We start from the raw sequence: 15253 nt of genomic DNA, 5'->3' as shown, positions 1-15253 counted from the left end.
TATCCCTTGAGCAAATAATAACACAGGGAAGACTAAATCGAAACAAGTGGTTCTTGCCTCCGATCTTAATCTACAGCAAATTGAAAATCTCTTTGAGAGTGGCCGGCAATGACGTCAGTGAAATAATTCGCTCGAGACCTTGGTATGGGTGATATTGTGATCCAATTTGATGACTATTAAGCACAATGCTATAGGGAGGTTAAAGAAGACATTAATCTTTCTTTATAAAACAAAGATTTTTCAATTATAATGCAAAGCGGGCACGCCCTCGTGGAATAAAATTAATTATTCGTCAATCAAAAGATATTTTGCAACTTTAGGTGTTGTGACAAAGCTATGCGGAAAAACTTGTGAATTGTCGTTTGAAAAAAATTGGTTAGATTTGAAGCGATAAGTCGGTTTCAAGGTGTTTCTTCCTCGTTTGAAACCATCACCGTGGTCCAATTATCTACAGACCACGCTAATTAATTACAAGCGGCCCTCCTACAAACCTTGATAGACACTTGTTTCGAAATTAAATCGGAAGACTTCCGCGGTAAACCAATAGGTCTATGTCCACTATTACAGTGTTAGCCAAAATACTTGGAACTTAGACTGTTGCACCTTTATCTAGATAGTCCTGTTCTAAAATAAACAAACCCATTAAAGCAAAAATGCCTTATTATCGTTCGACAAAAATACAGTACTAACATTTTTTTGTTTGCATTCTTTTATAAAAAAAAGTAATAGTCATCCTTTCGTGATAGACAAAATACTTGGAACTTGTTTTTCTTACGATTTAAAAACAATTTTTTACATTCACTTATTATTTTTTTGATCATTTCGTTTTAACACCTTGATACGTACACTATTACCTATTTTTCAACAATGGCAAAAAGCAAATCATGTTCACTCAATTTAAGAAGGGGAATTATTCATTTTTGCAAGCAACGAAAATTGCAAAAAGATATCTCTATCAGACTAAATATTCTAGAAAAATGCTATATAGCTTGTTACTAAATACTTTAGAGTGCATCGTCATGTTATCCCGGGAAAAGGTGCAGACAGGCCTAAAGAGACTACAAAACGAAATAATAAAAAAATTATCAGCAGTGCTAATAGTGATCTGTTTCTTCAAAGATCTTGACGAAAATGCAGGTAGATGAACATTCAGAAATATCATCGAGAACCATCAAAAGGCTATTAGAAGGTGGTCTAAGATCCTACCGTCCAGCAAAAAAACTACTGTTACGGAAGAAGAACATCAAAGCACGGTTAAAATTTGCACTGGATCATATTCACTAGACAGTGCAAAATTGGAAAAAAGTTCTTTTTAGTGATGAATTCAAGTGCACCCTTATTTCCAACGACGATATAGTCTAAGTAAGGCCTCCAAAGGGCCAAAAACTAAATAAAAAATATACTAAACCTACTATTAATCATGGTGGAGGAAGTGTGTTAGTATGGGGATGCTTTTCTTGGTGTGTCATGAGCCCCACTCATCGTATTGTTGGAAAAATGAATAGATTCACGTTTAAGGATGTATTGAAAAATATAATGGAATGCTATTAATTTGAATCATTGCTAGTAAACTTTAGTTTCCAACACGATAATGATTCCAAACATCCTGCTGAACCAGTGAAAGAGTGGTTAGAATAAAAACAAGTATGTAGCATGAAGTGGCTTGCCCAAAGTCCGGATTTAAATCCAATCGAGAAGTTATGGGACCTTGTAAATCGTATGATCCGAACAGGGAAACCCATTAGAAATGGAAATGAACTGTTTAAAAGGTTCACACAAGCCTGACACCAAGTTCATCGGCAACTAATTGAAGAATTAATAAAATCAATGTCTAGGAGGATGGCAGAAGTGATCAAGACGAAGAGATATCACACAAAATACTAAAGATTTTTTAGTTCTTATTTTTAACAAAGAGATTTTCCATTAAATTAATTAGGTTCCAACAATTTTGTCCGGTTATTATTTAATTTGTTGTCATAAACATAAAGTTTTGTACGAAGTATTTTTTTTATTTTGTTATGATTAAAGTGTATTTTTACTAAGAGCAAAGCTACAATAAAAAAAAAATGATGATATTCATCAGATTTGTAATTTACTTGGAACTTTGAAAAAATACTTGAAACTTTGAAAAAGGTTCAAGTATTTTGGCCAATACCAATGTAAGTTGGTGGAACTGGGAAATGACGAAAGAATTTTTAAATGTTTGTTTTCATAAATTTACGTACTACCTCCTTATAAGAGATCGGCAAAAGTTTCAGAGGATTATCCGAGGGATTTATGATTCAACTTGATACATCTCATTTAGATTCAAGGTTTATCTTTTATACTTTACGTAGTCACAAAAGATTGATAAATAATTGGTCAATTTGTCCAATCTCATTTACATATTGCTACAAGCTGATGTTTGTCTACTACGCTATATCTTGAAAATTAAAAAAAAATGATTTCCGCAAAAGCCATGAACCATTATATTTGAACTTTGGTGAATAACCTGATAAGTTACTCAAGCGGACGATCTTATTTTAAGTTTTTTAACTTGACTCAAAAAAACTTATATTTCATTAAAAAGCTCTTAAAGAGTAAGAAAAATAGCACTCACAACCGATCTAAAACTGAAAAACATGTGTTTTAAAAGCTACTTAGTCAATTCACAAAATTTTCTTTCTACGTGAAAAATCTACTTCCAAGCAAACACTTGAATTGTCCCTTAAGTGACCCAACAATTCAAAGAAAAATGTTACAATTGTGCAACATCTAGCGCATCTGAACATTCTACGTCAGTTTCAGAAACAAAAAACTGATGCCACGTTGCCAATTTAAAAGAAATATTAGAACAGCTCAGTTTTTGAACCAGTTATGTTGGGCGTTTTGATTATTGCAAAACGAGATGTTCCATCCAAATAAAAGTTTCATAAATTTCAAAGAAACGTAGGAAGCTTTTGGGGACAATAGAGATGGCATGTGCACTTCGAAACGCACAATTTAATTGCCCCTTTAATGAAGTCGACTATTCAAAGTAAAACGTCACAATCTGGCAACCCTACATCACTCATAAGGTGTCACGTACCTTAAGAAACAATGGATTAACGCGGCGTTGCCAATTATAAGGGAAAAAGTTAAGGCAAGCAAGTGCGTGTTCGTTATAATTAAGATCAGATCTGATTATTTGTATTGTAAAATAGGTCGTTCCACCACTAAACTAAACGCATTCGTGAACATGCAGGATGTGACAAAATACAGGAAAGTCTCACAGAATAAAAAGTGTTACGCACTTTTCTGCTTCAAAGCACAAGAATATTGTTTCGCGAAATGTGCAGAAAATCTAACTTTATTAAGGAGAAATACCAAATTAATGACAAACGGCTTTATGCGCCGTCATGTATGTACGCCCCATCCTTTGTGTCTAAACGAAAGATCAAGAATGCATTTTAATTAAATCGCGATAATGTAGCTAAATTGTAGAATTACTGCTTAACTGTACAGTTTTTTTCCTCGCTGATTGAATTATAATTCTTCACTTAACTACCACACTTACATGACATAATGCTGCATTCAAATTTATTGAAGATGGATTATAAACCAATCCTCTCAATTAAAGAGAAATAATAAAAACTAATTACTCTCGAGCTTAAAATGCGGAAAATTGGATATGACGTTAAGTGATGGCTTCCATGTTGTCTTAACCTTAGCCATAAATCGGGCTTAAAGGGCCGAAAGACCTTGTAGGGAGACACGCAAATGTCAATCAGAATTTTTTTAACCTGAATTCCTGTTTCTGTGAAGACACTGCTATTATTTATGTTGATTTAATCAATGCGGATGATTTATGAGCAAGATCGAGAATCGATTATCCTTTGTTTCGTGCTCCGGTCGTCGTTTGGAAGCTGCTTTAAGGAGATCCATCCTTGAATGGCGAAAAAATCATTTAATCGCAGCTCCTGAGAATTATAGTGCTCATCACCAGCGACGACAATAAATTCCTGCTTATATTGCAGTATATACAATAATGGAGGATTTTCTTATGACAAGGCCTTTAGATGTGTTTACACGAATAAATTTGAGCCCGATGTGGATATTTAAATGTTTACAAAGCCATTGTCTAAGTGTGCGTACACACGCGACCGTCAAACGAAGATGGAGATTCACTGGACCTCAACGAAGTCGCACAGATTCAGGTCAAGTGCACCATCAGGCCTCGCACACATCACAATTTTCCCTCAGCGTAATTTATAAATGCATCCTTATGAATTCCATTGAGCATTTCGCAACTAGTTGTGAGTAAACATTTCATGAAATATCGTCAATTATTACGCAAGGTTGGACACGATTCGGTTTTTGCATCTAATTGTTATTCTTTCCACCATGATCTAAGTGGAAACAAAATCATGTTGCTTCCTATAATGTCGAAATATTCGAAAAGAGAATTTCTTTGGCCATTTAGGGGTCAATGTTAAGTGTTCAATAAAATGCAAATTGAGGTATGAAATGGAACCAGAAGTGACGACAGGACCACGCTTTTAAAGGAATTACAGAGGGAGGTGATGTTTTATCTCAGTTGTGTAACATATTTCAATTAGTCATTTAGTTCCACCTTTCCTTCCACCCTAATTTCCCCAATTTTTCTTAACGGTTTGGTCTTGACAATACTACAGGGTAAACAACAAACCAGATGTAACATAATCTGATAAATTCAGACGTCCATTATTGTGTTTAATATGGAATTAACCCAAACTAAATGTTTTTTAACCATATTGAAAAATTCAAATTGAATATGTCGAACATCAAATGCAAATTTGTAACGTAAGAGATATTTATGCGACATATGATATCTGAACCTTGAGTAAATATTCCATTTCAAACCAATATTTAACTTGCAGAAAATCCTCCAGTCTGACTCATGCCACATGTTCAAGTCATTGTTCTAAAAGTATATTTTAGGCTTCTAGTTCAAGTCACACAATTCCATTTCTAGACTTTATTAATCCGAGTTAGATGCAGATTCAATCATTTCCATATTAAAAAGTTAAAATTTCAAATGTATGATGTTTTGAAAGTTTATATAATTTAGATTTTCTTAGACTACCTATAAAACCTAAATCAGTTTATCGAAACAGGAACTATCAGTAATTATTGAGTAAATTTATTAGTATATACTTAATCGTCATATGGAATCACCTAAATAAGCATTTTGGCTGTTTTCAAGCAATTCTAAATCGAAAATATCCAAAATCAATCCGAACAGGAATTATTACATATTTTAAAGTTGGGAACCTAAATCAATCTTAATAGAAACTTACGATAATATCAAGTAACTTGGACTGGCCTGAATAGGATTTTTCGAAGATTTAAAAATAATTTGTACTGAATTGAACAGATATTTTTAATTTTCTCTATGAATCATCAATTATTTACTTTTTACCGGACTGACTGACCATCAAGAGATTACAATTTCTGGGATATTTTGAATTAATTTCATTCCGGCTTTTTTTGCAATATTCAAGCAACTTTTTTCGATAATTTTCTAGTTATACATATGTATATTAATCAGGAAAGTGAATAATGTATTCTAATATAATATATTTCCCTTAATCAAGAATTAGCATTTTTGTAAATGACAACCTTGCGTTGATCTTTTGTTATTCAACGCACTTGATTATTGGTTACGAACGCATCAGGTGGATATTTGCATAGTTGCCAAGGTTTGATCGTTTGTGTAAATTTTAGATTTCGGTCATTATTTACGCTAATTCATTTAAAATACAATGGCTAATTTGATTCGAAAGAAGTTTAAAAGGAAATATAAAAAAATACAATTTCAACAATAACTTTCAACATTAAAATGTACCGTCCTATGATGAATGTTCTAACCTGAACTAATTATTTGGAGGAAATTGCGAATATAACAGTTCAGAGGCAAGTAATCCTCATAGCTCATTTCTCCTCTTTTCATACTTCTAAAATACTAAGACGTGTATTTAGAATTTTTCTATCGGAAATTTCACCCTTGTAGGTTACCTCTTACGGCGGCCGCGGACGATAAAATGGTTCACCATTTTTCAATAATTTTTATCAAATTTTAAACCACATATGCGAAATTATTCTAATATTTAAATAAGAACCTATGTGCTCCGGACGTCCATAATTTTAACCGCCTATTTTTTCAAACATCCTGTATATTATTTGACTAAAAAGGGCATACGTAACTTTCTATTTGACCACTTATAGCAATCAACCTTAATAGAACCCAAACATTAAAAAACATTTTTTGCGTCACTTGGGAAATATTTAATTTCAGATTCCTGCGCTAGTAAGGGTTACTTCAATATGTAAATTCAAATTTTAAAGTTTTTGTTCCGGTCTCTTCATTTTCTGTTCACGCTGTAGATTCCTATTGATCTATACTTATAAACGGCATGTGCAACATTAGTGATTCTCCGAAGATTTAGATTGCTCTTCTAATTTCCTTCAGGAGTGTTGATAGTACTGAAATCTAGACGTGCAAACCTAATCTGGCCTTAACATTTCTATGACCTTTCGAACTTCCTTATGTTCCATCTACTTAACTGCAACTAGTTGCGTAATGAGCCATTTATTTGTTTATTACAGTTTTTTAACAAGTACTTTGAGGACATTACCTTTCCCTTTGCTATGGTATTACTGGGTTTTTGTTTTAGAATCAAATCCACTGTTTAGAACTTTCATGTCAAGGCCTAAAACTTTCCTAGAACTTTTGATAGACCAAAAACACTCGCGTAATATAACTTAAAACACATCCCCGTTGATGTTAATTCGAAATGCGTGCAAAGACCAATCCCCTTTTACCAACAGTATTAGCCTGGAAACACTCACTTTCCGCTAATGAGATATTATAAATATTTGAATGGGTAAAAACCGACCATGACTTATTGTGGGAATGCGGCGAACAGATCTAAATAATGCATTTTTGCTGAAAAAATTGTAGTTACGCAAACGCCACTTTATTACCGTATGCGTTTTTCACCTTATAACACACCCTGTATATAAGCTTGAGTAGTAACACGTGGATTACGCACATTATAGTTGGTAAATCTATAGGAATAATCTCGAGAAAAAAACAGAGAGAGATATATTTATATCTATATATATTATACCGCCTGTCCAACCTTGTAATGCAAATAAACAAAAGAAACATAATTCCAATGCAAAGAAAAATGACATAATGTAGATGAGCAAATTTGTTTAACGCATTGCCATAATATACCTTACACAAGATGTATGTTTATATAGTAATAAACTTAAGATTAGTTGGATAACGCTATTTGTTCTTGTACGTATTATGGGATCAAGGTCACTGACAAATTGGTGAAGGCACCTAGAAAAGGGCCATACTGAGAAAATCATTTAAAACTGGATGTTAGCAGTAAGACTGACCTAGAACAAGGTTGAAATAATTATCCCGACACAACAAATGTAAACAATCATGTGATCAATAAACACCGACATAAAAACTTGTCATTTATAACTCTAAATCGCGACCCATATGTGAAGAATACGCATTAATGCATATAGTATTCAATTAAAACTCCACTTTATTATAAATTGAAATGGAAAATCATTAGCTCGGTAGTGTAAAAATGAAAACGCACATAAAGAAAAACTGCATTATTGGGTATTTCTGCATAAACCAAGGCCGTCGTTTAAGATATTTCAATTATGGTGTTGCAACTGAAATTTTGTAAAAATTTTGAAATCGGCGAGTCATGTGAGTTACGTAACGTCATCGCCTTGGCATCAGGCATCCAGGAATTGCATTTTAATTGCCGTTTTATAGACCAATATCAACGGGTTTTTGTTAACTAATCTAACATTAATTAAAACTATTTAAATATTGTCTAAGATATATATTTTGACTTTCCTTTCTTTTGAGGTTGCTAATCTCAGTGTAGGATTTGGATGGCAGCGAAAACCCTAATAATTATTCTTATTTGCAGTCATGTTTAATGAATTAAAATTACGTCTAAAGAACCATTATCAAAAAAATTCATTGCATATGCATAAGTCGAGACTCATTTCGTTGACGAATCTGAGACATTTAGACCAAAAGATCTCCAAATACTGCTAAAACCGCATTAGATTGTTTACTTTCGTTCTGCAGTTAGAAAGGTTTAACTAGTCATGCTCGGTGACTTAAACCTCCTTGAGTATAATTTTCCATAAAACTTCCTCTAAAATTAATTTCTTAAATCCGATTTCAATCTTGAAGCTTCTACAGCTCAACCCGTCCAAGCTTAAAGCTTCTAAATCAGTTACTCAAAATCTCTAACTTTCCCATATAAAGTTTCGCAATTTTAAGAAAATTTGTTGCATTGTTAAGTGTAACTTTCCAGAAACTCCTACAAGCTTAAAGCTCTTAAATAAAACTCGCCTAAGCTAACCTTAAATCATCTAACAATATTTGAAATTCCCATTAAATTTCCATTCAATCAAAAATCACTTCTTTGAGTCATTTTCCCCTAGGAAGTTTTCCATAAACTCTACATCTAAAGCATTTTCTCCAAATTACTGTATGTCTGAACTATCATACCAGATACTATACTATACCAGATACTACTACTACAGTATTCTATGCATTTACCCAGTTTAAAGCTTCCAAAAATAATAAGATATGTATTGGCAATTATAACTTTTCTTTAACAATTTTAAAGGCATCCAGCTTATGTCTCCCTTAGATGTTTGAGCTCATCAAGAAATGTATAGATTTTTGTAAACAGATAAACATATTTAGTAATGTCGACATTTAGGTGCCCAAAAGTTTTATTGGTTCAAAATTTATCGGTCTCAATAATCCTTAAAATTATTTTAAAATAGATGTTTTACTGTATGTATTTTTAATTTAGTCAAATATTGCCATATACAGTGTGTTACAATATGCAAAAATGCCTATTAGAGCAGGAATTTTTGTGCTGTGCCAGCGTAAAACTCTTCAAGTTGCACATTGAAGCGCAATTTCCGAAAATTTACACTTTCTGATGAAGTGCTAACATCCCACTGCTCTTAGGTTTGTCATAGTTGGGCCATGATGTCAAATTGTGACGGATTTCTTTAAGATAACGAAAATATTCGGTTTTAGTTGTCTGGTTTTTAAAAATGTTTTTTGTCGAATTACTTTCTGATGTTTTAAATAGAGAGTTCATTTTAAACAAATTCTTGTTAAAAAGAAACACATCTAGGAAGAGAGTTAAGTCTTAGTTGCTTCTTTGCGCATTCACCATTCATGATTACAAAGAACTGATCTCTCCTTTCAAGCTTATACATACCGCAATATGGTTTCTTCATGGCAATCTTCAATCTTGACAAAATAGGATATCGTCTTCAAACGTTCAAGGGGGACAGCCCATAATACGACCTAAACGCATTTTGAATCTTTTACGGCCTATTATTGTGGGCATCTTAGAGAGGGGATCCTTGAACTTTTTCTTTGAAAAGAGCGATAAGTTTAGTTTAGCGAACCCGGACGCGCATTTTTTATTTGACGAGACCACTTGCGGTGGTCCAATGGGCGTTTTAAACTGGTTCCACGATCAATGCAGGCCTGGGTCACGATCAATTCGGTAGAATTTTAAGGCGGATTTGCAACATTCATTACTCTAGAAGTTCCACGAATCAGTACACATGTTTTCTATGAAATTGGACTTCAGTATTATAAATGGTAATTCTATCATTGATTGTAATCTACCGCTATCTAGTAGTAAATACTGGTTTTTTGTTGGTATTTAATAGTTATTACCATTGCTTAAGAGAGATAATCAATCCGGGTGAAGCAATAATGAAACGATAAAACCAAGTAAAACGATTATTTTTTGGTGTGGCTGCAAGCAAAGTCGCCATTTTTGGCCAGACATAATATAATTAAATTCGAATTTGTACCTTTTTCCTGCATTTTTTGAAGCTCAATAAACCTAACGTCAATGCATAAAATGCATATAGAATTTGTGCGTTTACAATTTACATAGTGTTTCTTAAATATGTGCCAAAAATTTGTAGTTAAAAGAATTTGAAGTATCCATAGCTTCAGGGGTTTTACAGCCAAAATTTGAATATTAAAATTTTGATAACCTTGGATTGTTTTGGTAAACATTGGCGCTACATTATCACCGAGGCATTTCAATTCGTAAAATTACGTTTTCGCATTATTTATTTAAATTTATTAAACAATTATCCAGGATATTATCTAAATTCTCTGAATTAATGACGACTCTTAATTATTAGCTTTAAAAGCTGTAACAATACCTTTCATACCAATTTTCAACATTGCCACGCTACAAAGCTCAATTATTTACATTATGATTTTATCCTCCAGAACCACTGATTATGCTTCCAATTTTTTGCGCATGTTCAGGTTAAACGCACGCATGCCTTAAGGGTGGTAAACGCCTCATTGAATGCACGTTCTCTTTTAATGAAGAGAGAGCACTAAGCGATAAGTCTCGTTTTAAAACTTAATTTGCATCCAAGTTCTATAGTTATGGCAATAATTTCTGACCACATGAAATGCTTTTATTAAAACCGTTTGCACTTGCGTAAAAGAGTTTCCATTAACATTCAGTGCTTCAGTAAAGTTGGTAATATCGCTCTGATGTGAGGCTTAATTGTTACTGAAATCTTCAAAAATTCTCCAGGGTTTTTGGTGATCTCAGCTTATTAGAGCAAAAATCTTAATTTGGAGTTTTAATTCTCTAAAATGTTATTTCTTGACAATGGTGAATTTAACGTTTCAATTAATTAAATTCCTTATTGGTACAACCTATGGAGTATCAAATGATGTCAAAGATATTGGAATCCGGTTGTTGCAAGCTTATAGAGCTCATTGAGATGGTTACTTTGATATATACATATATTTTGAAATAAATTGTCCTTAGATAGTTGAGATGTTGACGCACAAAAATTGAATACTGGTAAAAAGTGGACACGTTCAGGAGAATTTTACCGTTTTTTGGTAGTTATGTTGAATTCGTTTTGAACTAGCCTGACCTAAAAAATGTCTCTCTAATATTTCTTAATTTAAAAACCATAATCATATTTTCTCAACGACAGACGGGTCTCGGGTTTATGTCCAATTCATACTAAGCTTTTATAAATACTTTTGTCGCCAAGAAAAATTGCAAAACAAGGACATTAAGTCGTCACATGTTTTGCATACTACCATAAATTTTGCCTTACATGCAATCTGGAAAATCCTTTGCTCATATACTTCCCACCTTATCTACTTCCTTTTACTTCGCCACTCAAATTTTCCGAATATGTGCTTTGACTGCGAATCAACGTATTTGCTTAAAAAATTTCCAAACACACGTTTAGTCGTCTCGATATATCGAGATAATTAGATCCGTGACTGGTCATCCCACAGAAATAAATTACCATCACTCTTAGATCACAAACCCATTTGGGCCTGTAATCATTAAGTAATAGCTTTAAACGAAAAAAAAATGGTACTTGTTCAGGTACTCGAAACCAATCAGTCTCATGCAGGTGTATAATAGTCTTGATCGACCTTGGATTTTTTCGGAGCATCTTCTTCTATAGGGTTGTTGATGGTATTCTGCATATGATAATTGAGCAGTAAGTTATTCAATTGACAGCTTATAACGAGACACGGTGTAAGTTTAAACTACTTAGGTGAAAAACAAATAAAACTAATTGGTCCGAAATGACCTAACTTCTAATTAAACGATTTTAATATGCGGATGTGAATAATGCAAAAAATAAGAAAAAAAAGTTGGAGCGTGAGTGATTGCTATTTGATATGGTATAGTTTTTATTTGTTTAATAAATGAATCGGTCTTCTTGAAACCCACCTGCTCGTCGGATTTCCCATAGTGAGCGTGCAGGTAATAAATTGAGTACCACGATTGATTTAGTGACAACATTGGTACCCTATAGACTGTGATGCGGGAAACTAGAAGAGTTCGATTAAATTGTAGCAAATTGTGCGGTAAGACTCGGGAAGAAATTTTGCGAAATCTGGCAACATTCTGTTAACTAAATAGATAGGCACCTGACTTTGCTTCCCTTAACTCCTACACGCGACGTTGCCAGTGTTACTTAATACTCCTAGGAATCCTATATATTGAAAGTCTTCAAGGGAAGACATTTCAACGAATTGAAACACTTCTTACATTCGGTTCATATGTATCAGTTCGATAATTCTGATAGTTCAGCTTAAAATTCAATATAAATTTATCATTGGTGGTTCTCTTTGCGCCTCTTTCACTTCAAATTCAGTATATTATTGTTACCTTTTTTAGTGGCATTCCTCTAGCACTAAAATCACTTGTACTTCACCACAGTCCTAGAACCATCACACTAAGTAATTCCTTTAAATAACACCATCAAATTTACCTCAATTAAGGAATTATTAGTATGCAATACCAAAGCTCCATACATGGCTGGCATATTGGCATTGAGGCAAGTTCAGGGCTGCAAATAAAGAATAGTTTTGTTGTAATATATAAATTCTTATTAGGGAACGTCACATAATATCCTGGAATAAATACTGGGTATTGTCGACCTTTGTTCTAGAAGTTATAGCAATCAGAGCGAGACTGTGTCGTCGATCTTGAATACTATTGCATAAGCTGTAATTCTAATACATTAAGGAAAAAATTGCATCTGAGGGTCGGGTAATGAGTAACGAGCATCGAACACTTGCTGGTGCTCTCTTTATGCGTTTGGCATTGCGGAGTCTAGTCGATCAATTACGCCCTTGGCGTTTCCGTTGCAATTAATCTAATTAAGTGGTATGGTAATAACATGGTAATCTTGACGCAGTAGCTCATAAACATGAAAAATCCGGATTTTTTTTTGGTTAATCATAGCTTCGGTTTGATTTATGCATTCCTTTCTAGGTGAGGGTGCCCTTAAATATAAACTTCAGAGCCAAACAGAAGGACGTTGTGGTGAATATCACCAAGAAGCATCTCACTTGTGGTGTGAAAGGGCAGACACCTATTATAGATGATGATTTTCCACATGAAATTAAGTTGGAGGAGTCTACATGGGTGATACAAGACGGAAAAGTAATTCTTATTACTTTAGAAAAGGTGAGTTTAAGTTAAAAAAGAAACATGCAATCTTCAAAAAGTACTTTTAGATCAACAAAATGAACTGGTGGAACAAACTAGTCAACTCAGATCCTGAAATAAGTACCAGGAAAATCAACCCTGAACCTTCAAAGCTGAGCGATCTGGATGGTGAAACTAGAGGATTAGTTGAAAAAATGTTATTTGACCAGAGGCAAAAAGAGATGGGCCTGCCTACGAGTGACGAAAAGAAGAAGCAGGACGTAATCAACAAGTAAGTTGCAATTTTTGTTGGTTCAATAAATTTTGATTTGGAAACTTTAATGCAGGTTCATGGAGCAACACCCAGAAATGGATTTTTCTAAATGCAAATTCAACTAATTCGTATTTTTTCTAGTATCATAGATTGGTATTGATACATAATTTTGAATTTTTCACTTTACTATGACCATTAAAACACATTCAAACTTCTGAGTATCCAATTTTATTGAAAAATAACTTAACCTTCCATATAGTGTAAAAGCAGGGAAACAACTAAAATTAATAAAGCCCCAATTAATCCTATGAAATACATAAATCTATTGGAGTCTGCAGCAATTTTCGGTAAAAAATCCTCGCTTCCAGTCTCTGGAGAACTGGTTTCCTTATAGTATTGCGAAATATCTAAATAATCACCTCTGAATTACCTAAACTCTCACCCATGAAATTAGCCTTACCTGCTTGTCCCTCTAGATCTAATAAATCCAAATGACCAGAAGATTTCACATCCAGAAGTTCTTCTAATGACATTTTAGAGTCTTCTGGGCCCTCCCCAGGGAATAAATAATCTGACACAGTTATGTTGCTGTCTGGTAGGGTGATTAAAACCCTTCTTGGGGGTTCATGAACACTGTTAATGTCTAAAAGAATAACTAAGATAGGTATTTCAACCTTTAATGATTTTTTAATCCTGCATCATAAAAAATCTGGTCTATTCCAGTAAATTTTTGTCGATGATATGACATAAACAGATAAAATAATTATTTTAATAACAGACATTAAATTTTCTGCCAAGATTATCATATCCCATTTGTTCATCTCACCTTCACTCAGCTCCTCTTCAGTCAAAGAATCCCAATGCATCTCCATTCTCGTGCTCAAACTTCTCATTATATCCTCCTTAACTGCCCTCATGGCCTCTCTGAAAGTGCCCTTAGAGCTGATCCAGAATTTACTTACAACTTCCCCTACCACCCTTATCTGCCCCCCTATGCTTGTAGGCACTATTTGATCTCCTATTGGAACACATTTTTCAAAAATTGTCACACCAGTTGGCTTGCTACTTTCAGGGTTATCAGTTTTACTTGCAGAGACCCTTTTTCTCTTTTTGCCCAAGTTTTCAATTTTGTCATCAAATTCTTTAGCTTCATTATCAAATAATATAATCCCATCTTCAAGCTTATTACTGATGCCATCTAGCATTACTTTTATGTGTTTCCGCAAAGGCCCAGAAGTCTCATTTTGTCTCAGATAATAGATTTGATCAATTTGATATGTGCAAAAAAAATTCACCAACTTCATACCCTCTTCAACCATCTTAATGTCCAATGGATGCACACTTGAAGTTACTAAATCATAAACTTTGGCTGAATATTTGTGGGTTTTTGAAGAAAAATGCAACACAATTTTCTCACTGCAGCCAGTTCCAAACAAATAAGGCTGAGCTGCTAAATTCTTCTCAAGGGCATTTAATAGTGACTTTATCTTGGGATTCAAAGGGCTGAAAATGTCCTCATCACTCACGATAAACAGCCCTAAAACGTACATGCCACCAGGCAGCATCCTAGTGGCTTGCTTTGCATGATCTGCCACCCAACTCTCATTGACTTCTTGAATGCTTCTTATGGCTTTAATGGGCTTGCCTTCATTTTTGTCCTGTTCGCTTTGGAAATGGGGCGTCTTGGCCAAGTAGTCTATGTAGAATGTTGTCACGCTGACCTGTTAAATAGTGAAATTTTGAGATTTTGTAGTTACGATGAGGGCTGTTTTACCTGGCCTAGAATGAGACCTACGGCACATTTGTAATTGGTGGCGATGTTTGACAAATAGGTGACGAAGAGTGTTTTCGCTTCAGATTGACGGACCATCGTGGGTTTCCAATAAAAGGAATGTTAAATGATTTTTTTTGAGTATTAGTAAGGAAGCCGAACAATACG

At 34.0% G+C, this 15253-nt stretch overlaps 3 protein-coding genes across 3 annotated transcripts in view; 1 reads left to right on the top strand and 2 right to left on the bottom strand.

Moving 5' to 3' along the window:
• LOC136418024 (uncharacterized) overlaps positions 1 to 12359 on the bottom strand; it is a 24447-nt gene extending 12088 nt beyond the window's left edge. The window contains exon 1 of the mRNA XM_066403920.1: positions 12276 to 12359. Within this exon, the coding sequence (XP_066260017.1) occupies positions 12276 to 12290 (15 nt within the window). The 5' untranslated portion in view covers positions 12291 to 12359. The remainder of the gene's footprint in view (positions 1 to 12275) is intronic.
• The window catches only part of nudC (nuclear distribution C, dynein complex regulator), a 27158-nt gene extending 13630 nt beyond the window's left edge, over positions 1 to 13528 (top strand). The window contains exons 4-6 of the mRNA XM_066403917.1: positions 12885 to 13079; positions 13130 to 13332; positions 13388 to 13528. Coding sequence (XP_066260014.1) covers positions 12885 to 13079; positions 13130 to 13332; positions 13388 to 13439 — 450 coding nt within the window. The 3' untranslated portion in view covers positions 13440 to 13528. The remainder of the gene's footprint in view (positions 1 to 12884; positions 13080 to 13129; positions 13333 to 13387) is intronic.
• Positions 13524 to 15253, bottom strand: LOC136418021 (protein odr-4 homolog). The gene is made up of 4 exons (XM_066403916.1): positions 15089 to 15253; positions 14141 to 15035; positions 13775 to 13957; positions 13524 to 13721 (listed from the first exon to the last, which is right to left on the bottom strand). Exons 1-4 carry the CDS (start codon positions 15182 to 15184, stop codon positions 13558 to 13560), a joined length of 1338 nt encoding a protein of 445 aa, XP_066260013.1. The 5' UTR covers positions 15185 to 15253; the 3' UTR covers positions 13524 to 13557.

This window comes from Euwallacea similis, chromosome 32 (assembly GCF_039881205.1).
Source record: "Euwallacea similis isolate ESF13 chromosome 32, ESF131.1, whole genome shotgun sequence".
NCBI classification, from domain to species: domain Eukaryota; kingdom Metazoa; phylum Arthropoda; class Insecta; order Coleoptera; family Curculionidae; genus Euwallacea; species Euwallacea similis.
The sequence above is the reverse complement of the archived record's forward strand: the minus strand, read 5'-3'. Positions and strand labels throughout refer to the sequence as shown.